Source organism: Spinacia oleracea, chromosome 1, assembly GCF_020520425.1.
Source record: "Spinacia oleracea cultivar Varoflay chromosome 1, BTI_SOV_V1, whole genome shotgun sequence".
NCBI classification, from domain to species: domain Eukaryota; kingdom Viridiplantae; phylum Streptophyta; class Magnoliopsida; order Caryophyllales; family Amaranthaceae; genus Spinacia; species Spinacia oleracea.
In genome coordinates, this window is record NC_079487.1 from 55818490 (window position 1) to 55837418 (window position 18929).

At 40.8% G+C, this 18929-nt stretch overlaps 1 protein-coding gene across 1 annotated transcript; it reads left to right on the forward strand.

Annotated features, from left to right (window-relative positions):
- Positions 1-2974: 2974 nt before the first annotated feature.
- LOC130464473 (S-protein homolog 1-like) lies at positions 2975-3439 on the forward strand. Its single transcript, XM_056833985.1, has one exon. The coding sequence runs from the start codon at positions 2975-2977 to the stop codon at positions 3437-3439; it is 465 nt and encodes a 154-aa protein (XP_056689963.1).
- The last annotated feature ends 15490 nt before the right edge of the window (positions 3440-18929 follow it).

Here is an 18929-nt window from a genome sequence, read left to right on the forward strand (position 1 = left end):
GTGTAATTTTTGCTTACTAACCATGCGAATTAATTTGTAAATGCTAATTTGGGTCAGTGTTCATGACCATATTCGTTTGAGCTTAATTCCGTGAGTATACCTTCGACGAAATTTTGAATATGCGCGTTTAGGGTGGGTATTTTTAGCCATACTTATGTAATGATCAAAGAAGTTGCGTATTTAGATATTATTTATAATTTTAAACTCCTAAATTTAAATAATTAAGTGCACGAAATAGGTAAAGCTTGCGCTGGAATATTGAAACGCTACAATCAGTGTTGCTGCAATTTATTGCAGGCGCTAGACTGCCGCTGCTTAATTAAGGCACCCCTCTAAACTTTGCTTTGTAATTTTGAGGAAGAATAGGTAAGTTTAAATTTCTAGCGCTTAGAGGAGCCACATTGGAAAAATGTAGCGCGAGCCTGGCTGGCGCTGCATTTTTCTGGCGCCTGTTCCAGATTCGGATAACTTATAAGTCTGATCGTATGATTCTTAGCTTTTATTCGATTTTTGACGTTTTAAGAGTTTTTCATTGGATTTGTAGCGTTGTTGACCCTAAACTATGTGTCTGGTTGGTTAGTTTCACATAGCACGTACGATTTCTACACAAAACTAACAACAAGCATGAATTCAAGTATAATGCACACGTAGTTTATGCTGAGTCTCTGAAGGTATAATAAGATGGGTGTCAAAACTTACCAAACATATCATCTATTCCTCGACAGGCCTTGATCGAAGTAGTTGAGTTCATGAACGAATTTAACAAAGGCCTATCCGGCACACACTAGAGTGGCACATACCGAGAGTGGACCTAGGAGGTAAGAGATTTGGGTTGGGATAGGTGTTCTATATTGCCAAGGGGATATAATCCAAAGCGCGTGCACCCCCCGTGGCGATTAGGTATCCTTATTCCTAACTTCTGAGATGACACATGCCAAGGAAGCCAAGATTACTATGCGGTTCTATCGCGATCATTCATGGCATTGAATGTTTCAGGTAATTCCAACTTAATAAGGAAACAATTGTGGCCTAGAGTCCAGTTTCGGCCATACAGCTTCATCACCGACGCACTACTTGCACAAGTATTTCAAAATTGTCCCTAGTGAAGTCTCCACCGTGAGGGGTCGAAAAAGGAACGAAGCACTTTCACTATGGAATGGCTCGAACCGACCGTGAACAAGGATGTGGCAATCATATTAAGTAATTAAAAAACAGAACTAACTGTGGGAGTTATCCTCTTTTTTCTAGTTATAGGAGTCGCCTTTCAGTTTTACAACTACATTGAAGAAAACTGACAAACCCCGACTATTGTGATAAGCCAATAAAAGCCGAAGTCCATGTAAATGTATTCCACCATAGAGACCATAGGTTCCCTTGGGATCCCTGACATGGAGATTGCTCAACGTCATCCAGCGGTGTAGAGATTAAGAGTTCGGGAGACGTTTACCAATAAGGGGAGTTCCCAATATTAGCCCATGCGGTGTTCATTTCTAATTCAATGCACCGAAGAAGGGACATGCATTAGACTACATTACTAATGAAATGAATTTAATGCACATAGAGTAGGCTATATTGCGGTTCTCAGGAATATTAACCACTTGTTTCTAACATATTTCCTTTTCTGCTTCGAACTATTCGATAACTAACTGAATGCTTTAGGTTCCTGCTGCGATTATCCAGAGTTTCCCCTCTGATTCCTTGGTTTAGGCTCGCAAATCGGCTATAAATCGGACAATATTTGGCACAGATGAGTGTTTTTACGGACAGGATCTACTTAACAAGATTTAATACGACAGACGATTACGAATACGGGACGGGATTAATTATAGCTTCGGTCAATACTAAATCTTAGGGTTTTGGTGGGTATTTGGTTGATATTGTGTGTTGATTTCCGGATTCTAGAGGGTTGTATTTATAGTGTAACTGGTCGAACTAAGATAGTCGTTTGAAGAGGTTTAGCTTTTGTTACACTGAAACTGTAGCGCCAAGAAATTATAGCGTGGGCCTGGTGTGCGGCTGGAAATAACCAGTGCATGTCTGGCCGCAATAGATTTGTAGTTTGTTGAGTCATTCACAACACATTTAGGAATTCTATCCATGCCGTGATTGGATGAGAACCAAAATGTAGCGCCGTGTTTTTGAACTGGAAAGAAGTGGCGCATGTATTCCACACGCTAGAATTTTCTAGTGCTACTACAATCTATCCGCGGTCTTCCAGATCTTCCCGATTTGTTCCTAATGTCTATCTCATTAACTCTTTTATCTCTTTGACGATATTAGTTAAAGTGAAACTCTAATCTTTACTTAAGGATTAATTGGAATGCAACATAATCACTTCGAAAATCTATGTTGTACGACTACTTTTTTAGGTAGCGCTTAAGCATAACAGTTGCTATAAATAGAAATTACAAAAAATGGAAATATAGCTTTCGGGATTATGTCAGTCAGTCACTGGTCGTTCATCGCATACTTAGGAGAATGTTTACAAGCAATTTAAGTTTTATCATTGATCTCACTGCTTCGGGCATAGGGGAAAAATGTAGGTGTCTACACATACACCCTATAACACTTGTATGTTTTACAATAACGGCATAAATATCCACCTTTTCGAAGATCTTATGGGAATAACTAAACATATTTTCATATTACACAAGTAAAGAAAATAACATACCTATTTGTTAATATCACATATAAAGTAATAATCACAACGTAAATGGAAATAAATCATCAAAATCTTAGAAAGAAATTGAAGTGAGGTTGTATTATTAATGACTAGATACCTATCTCATTTATATAATTGGAAAGATGATTTCTTTCCTCTCTTTTATGACCCATATACTTTGAATTTATTTCATCAAACATATTACTCACTAGTATGTATATATAAATACATCCTATAAACATGTGATATGTTAAATTAGACACACACAATCTCCACCCTTTTAAGTTCAACACACAAAAAACACAGCAAAATATGAATCCACATGGTTTTCTTGTGCATTTTTTGCTCCTGATACTTACAATTACTATTATTAAGTCATCAAATCATGGTGGAAACAAACCCAAAATGATTGCTGATGCATATGGTGTATTTGTTAAATATCATATAGCCGTTATAAATGGTTTGTCTAATGAAACCCTTAACGTGCATTGTAAATCAGATTCTCAAGATAAAGGTCTTCAAATATTGGCAGTGAATACAAATTTCACTTGGAGTATTAGCACTGGTTTCACTTCACAGGCGTTTTTTAATTGCAATATAATAAAGGAACATGGCGGTAAAATCGAATTTTTGGCATTTCTAGACAATGCTAAGTTCGTTGATGACGGATGTGGAGGGCGACATTGCTTTTGGAAGGCAAGGGATAATGGACTATATTTGTGGCATATTCCTGATCAAATATATGTGTTCAAGTATGGTTGGCAAGGAAAATTTTAGGTACTTATATCTATGTATAATGGTATAATTTCTATATCATTAAAACTTGCGGTAAGAATTGATTGAATGTTCTATAAAATAAATTTATGTTTTTATGCTTTTTGTACATCATTTTCTCTATTGTTTTGAATAATGTGGTTAAAGCATATATTATGGTCAATTATATTAATTACAGGGAATAATTCCAATTTTAAAATCTCGTTCAACGAAAAGTGAATAAAACATAAGAGAAGGAAGTTAGCACAAAATTTCCGGATAATTATTCGTGATATTTATTAGAATTTTTTGGTATTTACTACCTTAAAAATACACCATTTTTGTATTTACTACCTTATGAAAAATTTATTTTAAATTACTACCTTAAAGTTCCATTTTTTTTGTATTCACTACCATTTTACAGTTTTCTCATTTTAAAATTGAGATATCTCTTTCGTTTCTTAATCATTTTAAGTGATTCAAAGCTCATTCTTCTCATTTATGTGTAAGGATTCCATAGGGATCCGACTTTTTAACATTTCGTAAAAGTTTAAACAAATTAAATATTATTTGTAAAATTTTAAAATATTTATGAATTATCAAACGATTTTTTTTGAAATGACGTTCTCAATGAAATCCCTATAGAAAAAGGAAAATAATGAACTTTGAATCACTTTAAACGATTAAGAAACGAAAGAGATATCTTAATTTGAAAATGAGAAAACTGTAAAGTGGTAGTAAATAAAAAAAAATTGGAAGTTTAAGGTAGTAATTTAAAATAAAAATTTCATAAGGTAGTAAATACAAAAGTGGTGTATTTTAAAGGTAGTAAATACCAAAATATCCTATTTATTATAAACATTGAGTGAAGAGATCAATGATCTGCTTGCAATTTGTAATATATCTATAATCTATATCGTACAATCTATAATCTATTATATTAATCTATAATAAACTTCATTTACAAATAGTGGCACCATCTTTTTACTTTGTGCACTGTTGATTGGGTTGTTTTTAAGCCTCTATCCTATGAAGTTGAAACACAAAGGACACATTTTGAGCAAAATTTGGCCAATGGCCTATTCGGAAACTATCATTTCCTATAAAATGATGGAATTGGACCAAATGGCCTGTTTGAGAAATAAAATAATTTGCATTTGGATTTGTCCCAAATCCAAACCCTAGACAAAACAAGTTTCATGTTTGGAATTTGAAATCGACATTTACTTTCTACGCCTCGTCATCTTTTCTTTATCCTCTATTCCAGGTTTCTCTTCTTCTCCCTGACAGATGATTTTTGAACGAACACCACTCAATCAAACCAGATTTATAAGTACACCAAACCTACCAACTATATGGATTAAGTGGCAAGCTCGGGATCGTCCCAAGAGAACGGTGAGCAAGAGTTTAACAAGTTCGAGCTAGCTAGAAATTCTAAACTAAATTACGAGTAAATCAAGATGGAATGAGCTAAGGGAATTGGGGATCAACTCGGTTTCAACGGGGAAAGGCGAATAGAATTCAAATATGACAATGAAAAGACGGGAATTCAAGGGAGCAAACCAATAATGTAGCATTCAACCCCTCTCGGTTAGAATGCAATGCCTAGCTAATCCCAAAAGCACTCTCTCGCGTCAACTCAAAACTAGCATGAGTTATTAAATCAACAAGTCCACTCTAATGCTATTGCTAACTCTCAATCTCTTGAAAAATTAGTGAATATCACTCCAATCAAAATAATCATCCTAGTATTTGCAACTACTAGTCAAGACAAACATGGAAATCCTATCCAACACATCAAATTTAATCACAAAATCATCATTAATTCCATTCTAATTCACCAAATACTAACGTCGGTGCGGGCGCGACCAACAGGTGCGGGCGCACAAATAAGGGTCTTCGAGGGCGCACCAAAAACGGGTGTGGGCGCACCGATGAATGAGAGAAAATAGGAAATCCAAATTAACGTTTTAGGTGCGGGCGCGGTAACTCTGATGCGTTGGGGGCGCAGTGAGGCTCAACTAAATATGAAAAACCAATTGCGTAGGTGGGTGCGGGCACAACAATATCTAGTGCGGGCGCACCCTCACAGAAATACAAATTCTGAAATTTTAAAATGTTCCTACAAGTCTGAGCATTTTTGTGTAGGCGCGGCGAAAGTGGGTGCGGGCGCACCGGCCCAGAAATGGCATTTCTTCAAAAATCAAAAGTTCTTGTAACTTTGCTCCCATTTGTGTGCGCGCACCAAAACTGGGTGCGAGCTCACCCTTCTGCATTTTCACTCAAACTTTGTTTTCCATTTTCTATCAACTCCATCCGAAATCCTATAAAATCAAACAAAACCAAAATAAAAACTAAGGAAGCATGAAATAAACTAAGAAACACTACAAATTCAATTAAAACTAGAATGTAAGCAAAAATCATAGAATAAAAGGGAAAATAAGAAAGAAAACTAAAGTAAAATAATAAGAAAATAAAGGTTTGGGACGATATAAATGTCGCTCATCAAACTCCCCCAAGCTAAGCCTTTGCTAGTCCTCTAGCAAATCAATCAAGAAACGGGAGGAGAATGAGCTTATTAAGAGACACACTACCAAGGACTAAAAGAATAGACACTAAATCACTGTCGTAGGAATCACAGTTGCAATTAAGCGCATGAAACAAGCTCTTTGAACCCCACGATCACTCATGAGGGCGAGTGGGATCTCGCAAGGGTTTTCTAAGAGATTGACCCATAACTCTCTAAAATCGGCAAAGGCAAGGACTAAAAAGAAAATAAAACTAAATCAAGCAAACAAAAGAAAGAAAAGAAACACTACAAATTTTTTGGAACCGGGCTTTTAATATGGAGCGAGTACAAGAGGATGCAAATATTCCTAAGTCGACAAACGAGTGCGCGCTAATCAATATCCAAGGTCGAGTGAAAGATTCAAACGCAAAGCATAGAGAACTAAGGAGTTTACGCTCCTCTTTCCCCTTACAATTTAGCTTAACTTCTCGTGACGCCGCGAAGGCGCCAGAAAAGAAATAGAATTTCAAGAGGGGAAAGAACACTACTCGACAATCTCAGCATGACAATCTCGCTCCATAAGCTTGACAATTTCCTCCCTCCACCGACAATGACTCAACTATCTAGGGTCAAGAGGTCTTTTATGGTGTAATGTTAGGCTAGGGTGAAGGGCGTGGATAAATTTGGGATTTGGAGCTCAATCCTAAAGTGAAGCATCAAATAAACTCAACTCAAGAAATAAGATCAAAACCAAATCATACCACTTATTTGGGTTTCCCCCAAGCTTATTCAACAAATTAAATCAAACTAAACTTCTTTTTGAAATTTTCTTGGATTTTTTCTCATTTTTTGTGTTTCAAGTGAAACTTTTCTAATTGCTTTTTTTTTCTCTATTTTTTGCTTTTTCTCGATTTTTTGTTTTTGCTTTTATTCAACATATACAAGGGGCTTCCCAATACTTTCCATTTCTAATCAACTTCCATCATTCTTCTCAAGTATGCATATTCAATCACAACATAGAGGACAATCAACACTAAGCTTCACTATCAATTCGAAGGGTGAAAACAAAACAAAGGCTATTGGCTTGTAATGAGCTAGTAAGAAATGAAGGGATAAGGCTCAAATGACTACCAAGGGGTAAAATTCAAACAAAATACAAAAAAATAAAAAATTATGTCCTAGACTTTAAAAAGAAAATAGTCACCGAAAGAAATGCCTATATCATCCCCTAAAGTAGCTCGGTCGCGGCCTCTGGAAGGAGAATTGTCAAGTTCTAGATAAAAGAGAGTCGATGCCAAGGATCCATGCCACTCATTCAATGTGTTTGAGAAATAGGCTAGAAATATTAAAATCCTCACACATAGGTAGCAAGTACTATCCTCTCCGGTGTCAAATCACTAGAGAGAGAGAGACACCGTCTTACCACAAACCAAGATTTCAAGAATTGTGCTCTCCAAAGTTCTACCGACTACTTTCGCACTCAAATCCTAGACTCGAACTTGTAGGGGAATATAGTTAAATACATATAACATGTGCGGAACAATTCCCAAAGTCTGGAAACGTGTATAAAGCACAGATTAAGCAAACTTACATTCAAAGCGTGTTTTCCCGAGTTTATGATTCATTAAAAAGAACAAAGAGCTCCAATTGTCATTCCTCTATTTGGTTCACCGACACGTTCAGATCCGTCTTGAGATTCGTAGCTTAGACAATGCTCAAGAGTGTTTGCTTTTTGGGAAGAACATTTTAGGGGAGGCAAAACTAAACTTACGTAATTTTCAGAATTAGTTTTACAGTTTGGAAAAACAACTAGAGAGTGTGGAATAAAACCCCAAGGTTATATTGTGTAACCGGCCAAGGCACAAACCCTAACCAGCCACACAAGGCCACACTCACCGAAGCCCACGCACGCGGCAGCCAAGCATCGCAGCAGTGGGCCGCGGGCCGTGCTGCTTTGCTTGTTGCCCTGCTGCCCATTGTGCGCGCACACGTTGTGCCGCGGGGTGGCTGCTTGCTGCACGCAAGCTTGCTGGCTCGTTGGGCCTTGCGCGGATGCGCGCTTGGCTCGATGGGCCGACAGCTTCGTTGCGGCTCGTATTTGTGATGAACGCCTTACGGCTATTATTTATCGTATCGTACACGACAGATCACCGTCGTGCGATACGATTATTCATTTCTCCCAGCTTACGAATATTCGCGATACGATATACGATTCCGATCCAACGTCATATCGTATATTATGTTTTTCCGAACTAATTCCCGAAAAGCTATTAAATGAATTTCCGATTCATTTAATCTGGTGATCTGTTACATGCCATTGGTGTGACCTTATAGGTTTATTCAAGAGTAAGTTGTGAGCCTAATGTAGATTAGAACTCACTGATCGGAATCATTGCTCCAGCTAGCTGTTTCGATCACTTGATCTTAATGAATTAATTGTGCGTAATTAATCTGAACCTTGTTATAGACTTAATGCACCTTGGGTGAAGGACACATTTCCTTCAGAACTAGACATTCAAAACCGTGCACACCTCTACCAACTAGGAATAAAAGCATTCTGACTTACAAGTTCCAATATTTATTATTCTTGAATCAAGAACTAAACCTAAAAACCTGGAAAACTTGCCTTGACTTGAATGGAAAAGAAAAATATTTTTGGATTTTTGTTGAATTTTCAAAGAAATAAAAGAAAAGATAAAGGAAAGAAAATAAAAGAAATAAGGAAAACTAACGAAAATAAAAGAAAATAAAGATAATCAATCAAGAAAATCATGAAATATTCACAACATCACACATTTATCCATATAGAGGAATCATACCATCAATCATCAAGTTCATCCCCCCAAGCTTGAAATAGGCCGTGTCCACAAGGCCTAAACCAAAACAAGGGGATGCACAACTAACCATCAAACCAATGTCCCAAACATGAAGTATGCCCAATCCCACAAGGATGCAAAGAGTGAGAAAGATATTACCGGAAATGTGATGGGAGCAAGTCCCACAAAGAACCGATGTAACAAACAACTCACTATACGAACAATCGGGCATGGAAAAGGTGTACCATATGAGCTCCACATGAACAAAGCTTGAGACCAACAAACTCATCAAAAAAAATAAGAAAACAAACAAGGTTAGTAGACAAGGCCACCTCGGCCAAAACAATGCGAAGTAGTAAGAAACCATCAAATATGCACAATCCCACACAAAGTAGGAAAGAATCATCAACCAAAAGACATGGTACATCAACAAACAGCCACCCAAGCTAGGCAATAATCATAGACAATCAAAACAAGCCTAGTCCCTATAGCTCACTTCTCCCCCAAGCTAATGAAAAGCATACCATCACAATAAAATGATGGGGGAGAAGTAGAATGGCGCCTAAGCGCCACTGGGGCCGGTGCTCTTCCCTTTTCGGGCCCTCTCTCTCCACTCCACATCCTTTTAACGGCGGTAGGCAATCGCTGCCTCGTTGGTGAAAGGAGTGTAGTTGTAGGTGGGGTCCACATCGGGACCCGAGGCATCGGTATAAGGGGGCCATGAATAATTGGTCTCTAGGGGATAAAAGCCTTGGGGAGGCTCTCCTCTCGGACCATCCCAACCCCTGGTGTAACCCTTGGGCCACCCACCGGTGTACCCCACGGGCCAATCACTACGCCGCTCATTCGGCATCGCCGTGCGGTACATGGCGTCACCACAAAAGTCACTCCCCCCATTTGGGTATAATCATAAGTGGGGAAGAGGGAGTGACATAGGGTTCGGAGGGCCCGGTCCAATATGGGAAGGTAGAAGTATGCACTTCATTTCAACTAGGGACGGACCCTTGTTGGGGTGGATGATAGGAATAATTGACATAAGGCTCAAAATCCCCTTTGTCCACGTGTAAGTCATACACCCGCCTATCATAAAAGGACGGGTCATAATCATAGGAAGCCACCTCACGGCTTCCTTGAGGGGCAAGAGAAGCTATGGCACTAGCTTGGTTGGCTAGTGCATTAGCGTGCTCGGTTTGCCCTTGCAGGATAGCCGAAAGAGTGGATTGCAAGCTATCAAAATCAAACGAAGGAGAGGAAGAAGACGTACCACCTTTTTGGAGGGGAATATGAGCTAGTGGAGGAAGTGTTTGGCGGGCTTTCCACCTTTGAGCCGCCTTGGCACCAACGGAATCTGGGAAGGCAATCTTTGGCATGAGCCAAGCACGAACATTATTGGAGGTTACCTTGATGAGGGTGGGATTTGGGAAAAGGCACCACTCCTCCTCACTTGGCCCAATACACCAAATGAATTTTGCCGGATCATCGACCCGGTGCACCCATTTGTACCCCTTCATCTCTTCCACGGTGAGGTTAGAATCCCCCACGAAAGGCAATGCCAACAATCGGTCCTCATAATTTTTGGGACGCCCTTTCACGATCAAGGTGAGCATTCCGCCAAGGAGGATTTCACCACTAAGGGGCCGCTCGTTCCTTTTGTCAATGATTCGGTGCATAAGCAAGGACCCAAAGTTAAGGTACCCTTTCCCACCTCAATGATGGGAAAACCATAAAGCCCCCAACTCCAAGCTTGAGAGGGCCCCCGCACTATGCTTTGAGAACACGAAAAATACAAGGAGGCAGGAGACAACTCTCATTGCCGGGTGGATGTAGGAAGTGGCCTTGGAGGAGTTCGTAGCAAAGACCGGTATGTCCGTCAAACACTACCACCACTTTTGCTCACTATAATCCGAACATGAAGTGTAGAGCTCCGAGTGGAGGGCATAGACATTCTCTTTGGGGAAGCCAAATATATAGTTGATTTGGGTCACCGAGTGGGTGTGGGAATCCCCGAATACTTGAAAATTCATTTGGGGCTCATCATCCTTCAAATTCAATCGGGCCGAGGAGATGAATTCCAAGGTCAAAGCCCAAAAAGTATCGGCCTGCATATTCATGAAATTTTCCCACCCCAAACACCGAAGTAAGTACTCAACCTCCGGCCGAATTCCTAACTTCTCAACGTCCTTGGAATCATAGAACCTCGTGGGACGGATTGTTCGGTCCTCAAGGCCCAAGAAATAATCCCACGAAGCTTGCTCATCGAATTCAATCCCCAAAGTGTCAATGTCGGAAGGGCTAACCACCCTTCTTCGTGACCCGGAGGGGGCTTTGGATGTCTTTGATTTCTTTCTACTAAACATTGTAGCCCAAAAGACACTAAAAACAACTCGAAATTTCCACAACAACAATCCCAAAAAACCAACAACCACATCAAATCCCAACTTCAACAATCCAAGTAACACCACAATTCCACCTAAGAAATTAATCACCTAACAATACCAATCCCAACAACAACTAATTCCAATAAGACCAACACAATCACCAAAATGCACAACAACCACAACAATCCACAATTTCAACCACCAAATTCAACAATTTAAAGTCGAACAACAAAAGCATAAATCAAATAGAGGAGACAAAATAAAAAAAATCCAAGGGTGGAAATGATGAACAAACGCCTCCTAGAACAAGAACAAGCTCCCAAATGCTCCAAGAAACCCAAATTTGAAGAACTTGAAAATTTTGGGTGGATGGGTGATTTTTGTGGAAATGGAAGGTGAATTTGTGTATTGGAGGTGAATAAAAAGTGAATTTTGTGTTTGATTTGAGGTGGAATGATGGAGAAATGAGGATTGGAGGAAGATGAGGGCCGAAAATGCGGAGTTTTGGGGTCTTTGCTGTTGTTTCGTGAGAGAGAATGAAAGGAAGAATGAGAGAAGTCATGGGAAATTCACCAGAAAAACCCGAAAAATGGTTGGGTGCGGGCGCACCAAAAGTGACGTGGGCGCACAACTACTGTTCAGGTGCGGGTGCACCTAATTCTGCAGCGGGCGCACACGAACAGAAAACCTGTTTTTTGAGAGATCATAATGTTTTTCATAGGACTTTTCTGTGAGGGTGCAGGGGCGGCCATTTTTGGTGCGGGAGCACCGTTCTAGAAAATGTACTTTTTCGCTGCTTCAAAACCACCCCAAATGGAGGTGTTCTGCGACGGTGCGGGCGCTCCCCATGTGGCGCAGGCGCACCTTAACCAAATTCTGAATTTTCCTGGAAATACCAACATACACAAACTACAAAAATACACCAAAAGTTAGTAGCACAATCAAATAGAAATAAAAACGAAATAAAGGAAAGGGTTAGAACGCGGTTTGCCTCCTGAGTAGCGGTTTGACTCCCCCCAAATGCATGGGGGGGGGGGGGGGACAGAAAAAATACCAATACACGGGTTGCCTCCCGGAAGCGCTCTTTTAACTTCACTAGCTATATGGTGCCCCCCAAACTTATGGGGGGTCAAATAGGTCCAAAACGACAAAAGAGCCGTGAGAGTCACCATCAAAGTATTGTTTCAGCTTGTGCCCGTTCACCTTGAAGTTTCCGGATGCAAAATTCCAAATCTCAATGGCACCATGAGGGAAAACCTTCAAGACAACAAATGGGTAACTCCACCTTGATTTGAGCTTGCCCGGAAATAACTTGAGTCTAGAACTATAGAGGAGCACCTTGTCCCCTTCCTTGAAGTCCCGTATCTCAAGTCGGGCTTCATGATACTTCTTGGATCGAGCCTTGTAGATGCTAGCGGAGTCATAAGCATTCATGCGGAGCTCCTCAAGCTCATGAAGATCGAGTAAGCGTTGCTCACCCGCACTAGTGAGCTCAAAGTTCAAAGTCTTGATGGCCCACATGGCCCTATGTTCAAGCTCAACTGAAAAGTGGCCATTCTTGCCATAAACTACCTTGTAAGGAGTCATTCCGATCCCGATTGTCGTTTTGAAAGTCGTCCTATATTCCCATAAAGCATCATAAAGCTTTATAGCCCAATCTTTCCGGTTCTTAGAAACCGTCTTCTCAAGAATCGACTTAATCTCCCGATTGGTAACCTCCACTTGACCACTAGTTTGAGGATGATAAGCCAAACCAACCTTGTGATGCACACCATACTTCCGCAAGAGAGGCTTGAACTTTCCATGAGCAAAGTGGGATCCTCCATCACTAATCACAGCTCTAGGAACCCCAAAACGCGGAAAAATAATCTTCTTGAAAAGATTGAGAACTACCTTGTGACCATTGGTTGGTGAGGCAATGGCTTCCGCCCATTTCGAAACATAATCAACTGCCACAAGAATATAGAGATTTCCATAGGAAGAGGGAAAGGGTCCCATAAAGTCAATGCCTCAAACATCAAACACCTCCAACTCCAAGATAGGAATTTAAGGTAACTCATGTCGCTTAGAAATATTTCCTGTCCTTTGACAATGATCACAAGACTTGATAAAAGCCCAGGCATCACGGAAAAGATTAGGCCACCAAAGTAAACTTTGCAACACCTTTGAAGCGGTCTTATCCCCTCCCATGGGCACTCCACAAGGAGAAGAGTGGCACATATGAAGGACACTACCGACCTCATCATCCGGAACAAATTTCCTCAATAGCCCATCAGCGCCTCTCTTATACAAGATGGGCTCATCCCATATATACTTTTTTGCATCATGCTTCAACTTCCTCCTTTGTTGCGTAGAGAAATAATTGGGGATCTCCCCACAAGCCAAATAGTTCACAAGATCGGAAAACCATGGAAAAGAAGAACTCTCAATTGACTACAACACATCATCACGTAAGGAATCCCCAATGGGCACATCATCCACCTTCACATCATCCACTTTCTTGTCTCGAATCTCAATGTCAAACTCTTGAAGTAAGAGCAACCATCGGATAAGTCTAGGCTTGGCCTCTTTCTTGGCCATGAGATAACGGATGGCCGCATGATCGGTGTAGACAATGGTTTTTGAGCCAACCAAGTAGGTGCGAAACTTCTCAAATGCATGAACAATGGCAAGAAACTCCTTTTCCGTGGTGGTGTAGTTAGATTGAGCTTGATTGAAAGTCTTGGACATGTAATAGATGACATGAATTTTCTTGTCCTTCCTTTGACCAAAAATACCCCTGACGGAGTAGTCACTTGCATCACACATGAGCTCAAAGGGAAGGGACCAATCCGGGGCTTGCACAATAGGAGTGGAGATCAAAGCATGCTTGAGCTTGTTGAAAGCATCATGACAAGCATCATTAAAGTGAAAATCACACTCCTTTTGAAGGAGGTTAGTAAGAGGCCTTGCAACCAAAGAAAAATCCTTGCTGAACCTCCTACAGAACCCCGCATGACCAAGAAAAGAACGAACCCCCTTGACATTGACCGGAGGAGGAAGCTTCTCAATCACCTCAATTTTTGCTTTGTCAACCTCAATTCTAATATTCAAAACCTTGTGCCCAAGAAGAATACCTTCTTGTACCATGAAGTGGCACTTCTCCCAATTCAAGACCAGGTGAACCTTCTCACATCGCTCAAGACATTTTGCCAAATTGAGCCAAATTCATGACCGTCTCAGCCATTGAGGCATACGATCCAACATTCTTGGATCCATGGGCATCACATATTATACCTAAAATGATGCTATCCCATGGATACTTTCCAGGGATGCCACTGGGCATAAGGGGAAGAGATATGACTTATCTCCCCTTACCCATGTTCTCCCCATTGTTTGGTTTATGCTACCAACCACGGTAGGGAGAGGCTGACTTCCGTAGAAGCCAAATGCGCATAGCAAGGATACGATCCGAGAACCAGGGCGGCCAAGAAAAGCCCACCCTGCAGCTATAGCTAACCTTGAATGGCATGCTCGTGCGAGAGGGAGAAGACTACCCACTATATGGCTTTCCGGAACTATTTGTCAGTTGTGGCATCCAGAAACCCGACTTAGAGATTTACAATGACTGCAACCTCTCGGACGAGGCACTATAACTCGTCCTAGGCCTGAATTTGAGATATCCATAGAAGAGCAAGCCCCGCAATCACTGTTCAACGAGCTAAAGTCGTTCGCAGAAGAACCCGACCTAGTCACCCTAGCCCTGCAAGATGAAAACTTTGATCCAATGCTGCTAATCGCTCCATCAGCCCTGGCTACAGGAAAGGAAGGGAGTTGGTACCGGATTATCAAGTGGACTGGCTCCGAAGGAATCAACTTTGAGATGACGATCAGACAAGAACCATAACCCTTCGCCGATGAACCTGCAACCGGTCTAGAACCCCAGGGTCCAATCTGAGTCTTAAAAAAACCCATAATAGCTATTACCTAGGCCAATTTATGTTGTTATCAATAAATCTCGGATGATGCTTCCCGAGAAAACTAGTTAAACGTACTCTTTATGTGCTTTCTTTTTATCAAGTGTGTTTCAGAATTCCAGTATATTTTCAATAAAGTTAACAACATTGTCAAATGCTCTACGCTATCGGTCTAATTAAATCATAAACTTTGCAAATAAAGTAGGGGCCCACTTTAGGCCCAACAAACGGGAACTCACTCAGTCAACCCGTAAACAACTTGAAACGATTAATTATAGACCAAACATACTTGGTAAAAATGGGCGACCGGCGAAAATAATAAATATACGATGATCTTCAAAAAGACGGGTTCACATCGCCAAATATTGCCACAAATGTGTCCAGATCTCCATGTGAGCAGTACTCACAAAAGTCCCAAATGCAGAATGAAAAAATGAGTCCTTAACTATTTCACGTATCAGACCTAAATTTTTTTCAAAGCATGATTCAAAGTGGTTTTAAGAACCCTTAGTGCACGACCATAGTTTGCAAAATAAGTACACGTCAAACAGCATGATTTTTCAAAAAAAAAACCTCAAAGCGCCGGAATTTTTCAGCGCTAGAAAATTCCAGCGCTCAACATTTGTGCGTTGGAAATTTCCAGCGCTCGAGCTAAAGTGTTCGGAATTTTTTCTACACTTTTACAGAAGCATTCCGAACACTTGCGGGGTACATAGTGCATAAATCTGTGCAGTTGTTTTTCGTGCAAACTTAAAAAAATCTAAGGAATTCACAAATGAAAATATTTTCTAATTCAGATTTATTTCGCTTGATCCTTAGCTAGACTAAGTTAATTAAAGCTTGGGGCGGATACTTAGGCAATCCAAAAACGGATTCGGTCCAAATAATTTGTAAAAAATATATACAATGTTGCTAAACAAAATAATACTCTTTATTTGAAACGGAAAAGAAACAAACACTCGCATCCCCACCAGCGAAAGGAAAGTAAACTAAAGACACAACGCAAATGAAAGGGGCACAAACCACCCCAAATTATCCTAGAGCATTTACTCTAAATCAAAATCACCCAAAAACGCCTTATGGAAGTCAGAATGCCCTTGAGGCGCCGCAGTCGAATCTTTCAATGCCTCCACATCGACGTTCATGGATGCTAAATCCTCGCTCACCTTATCCACGCTTGCATCAACTACAATATCAACAGGAATGGCTACGGAAATAGGCATAGTGACATTAGGGGCTTCAACTGCTACCCTTGCAGAAATAGAAGTCTTCTTAGTCCACGCCGGCTTTTTACTTTTCTCGCGACGACCGCTACTAACCCATCACTCTTTACGGGCATAGTAACATCAGGCCAAGGTAACCTGTGCCTAGGCCGATGATCAACATAGGGATGCTGAGCCCTACGTTTCCTTTCTGACTGCCTCCTCTTGGTCCTAGCACCGGCATCCCGAGACCTCAACACCACTTCCCGATCATACTTGGGACTATTTCGTGATTGTAGTATTTCAGTAGGTTCAGTACCACGAGTTTGGGTCTTCTCTGCAGCATCATCTAGTCATCCAAAGCTTGTAATTCTCAGACAAGGCAATATTCCCCTCAGTGTTAACATTCCAACGGGGCAAGCGGTCAAAACCTCTCGCCCACCCCAAGAGATGACCACGGGAGTACGAACTGACATTATGTGGAGTAGTATCCGCAAAGGGGATGACCTGCCAACGACCATAATGCCTCATAACGCGGTACGAAAACAAATAGGTGTGACGCACTAGCCCTGCAAGTAACGTAAAAACAGCGCATCTCGTCCCACCTGTCATAGACTGCAGCCCCCACCACATATTCACCCACTTGACATAACAAAGGCCATCGGTAAGATATGAAGTCCACTCGGCTTCATTCTCCCCTTGGTGTAGGTACTTCCTACTGCCAAGAGCCCCGGGGCAATAGGTCTTAAGATCAGACGGAGCCTCTTGAAGGAAATAATGCCCTTGGACCAAGTATGCATTTAATGCTAAGTCTAATAAATGCAGTTCAGTATTAATTAACAAGTTAATAATTCAGTGAGATCAAGTGCACTGAATGCCTAGCTAGAGGCTGCTTCAGTTCAAGTGGAATTAATAATATTAATCCACAACTTACTCTTGCCTGAACCCGTAGGGTCACACAAATAGTACGTGAACGGATCAAGTATTTAAGTGAATATATTATTCATTAATTACTCCACCCTCATGAACATTCGGAACGACGGATCTCGGTTCCAGTGGGAGCTGAAATCGTCAAAAGGCAAAATAAAGAATACTCCGGAAATGATGATATTGCCGGAAACGGAAATTTTCTTCATGACTTAAATATAAATATTATCCAAGTCGTAGATGTTGTCAGAAACGGAAACATGGCTCGTATCGGAAAATATTATCGGAAATAGAAATATTGCCGGAATCGGAAATATTGCCGGAAACGGAAATATTACCGGAATCGGAAATATTGTCGGAAAAGGAAATTATTTCCGGAATCGGAAATATTAACGGAAAGTGTCCTAGCTTGGATGGCGCTGCATTTTTCTGGCGCTTATTCCAGATTCGCATAACTTATAATTCTGATCGTATGATTCTTAGCTTTTATTCGATTTTCGACGTTTTAAGAGTTTTTCATTGGATTTAGTAGCGTTGTTGACCGTAAACTATGTGTCCGGTTGGTTAGTTTCACATAACACGTACGATTTCTACACAAAACTAACAACAACCATGAATTCAAGTATAATGCACACTTAGTATAAGCTGAGTCTCTAAAGGTATAATAGGATGGGTGTCAAAACGTACCAAACATATCATCTATTCCTCGACAGGCCTCGATAGAAGTAGTTGAGTTCATGAACGAATTTAACCAAGGCCTATCCGGCACAGACTAGAGTGGCACATACCGAGAGTGGACCTAGAAGGTAAGAAATTTGGGTTGGGATAGGTGTTCTATATTTTAAAGTGCCAAGGGGATATAATCCAAAGCGCGTGCACCCCCCGTGGCGATTAGGTATCCTTATTCCTAACTTCTGAGATGACGCATGCCAAGGAAGCCAATATTAGTATGCGCTTCTATCGCGATCATTCATGGCATTGAATGTTTCAGGTAATTCCAACTTAATAAGGAAACAATTGTGGCCTAGAGTTCAGTTTCGGCCATACAGCTTCATCACCGACGCACTACTTGCACAAGTATTTCAAAATTGTCCCTAGTGGAGTCTCCACCGTGAGGGGTCAAAAAAGGAACGAGGCACTTTCACTATGGAATGGCTAGAACCGACCGTGAACAAGGATGTGGCAATCATATTAAGTAAAAAACAGAACTAAATGTGGGAGTTAGCCTCATTTTCTAGTCATAGGAGTCGCGTTTCAGTTTTACAACTACATTGAAGAAAATTGACGAACCCCGACTATTGTGATAAGCCAGTAAAAGCCGAAGCCCATGTAAATGTATTCCACCATAGAGACCATAGGTTCCATTGTGATCCCTGACATGGCGATTGCTCAACGTACATCCAGCGCTGTAGAGATTCAGAGTTCGGGAGACGTTTACCAATAAGGGGAGTTCCCAATATTAGCTCATGCGGTGTTCCTTTCTAATTCAATGCGACGACGAAAGGGACATGCGTTAGACTACATTACTAATGACTTGAATTTAATGCATATAGAGTAGGCTATACTGTGGTTCTCAGGAATATTAACCACTTGTTTCTAACATATTTCCTTTTCTGCTTCGAACTCCTCGATAACTAACTGACTGCTTTAGGTTCCTGCTACGATTTTCTAGAGTTTCCCCTCTGATTCCTTGGTTTAGGCTTGCAAATCAGCTATAAATCGAACA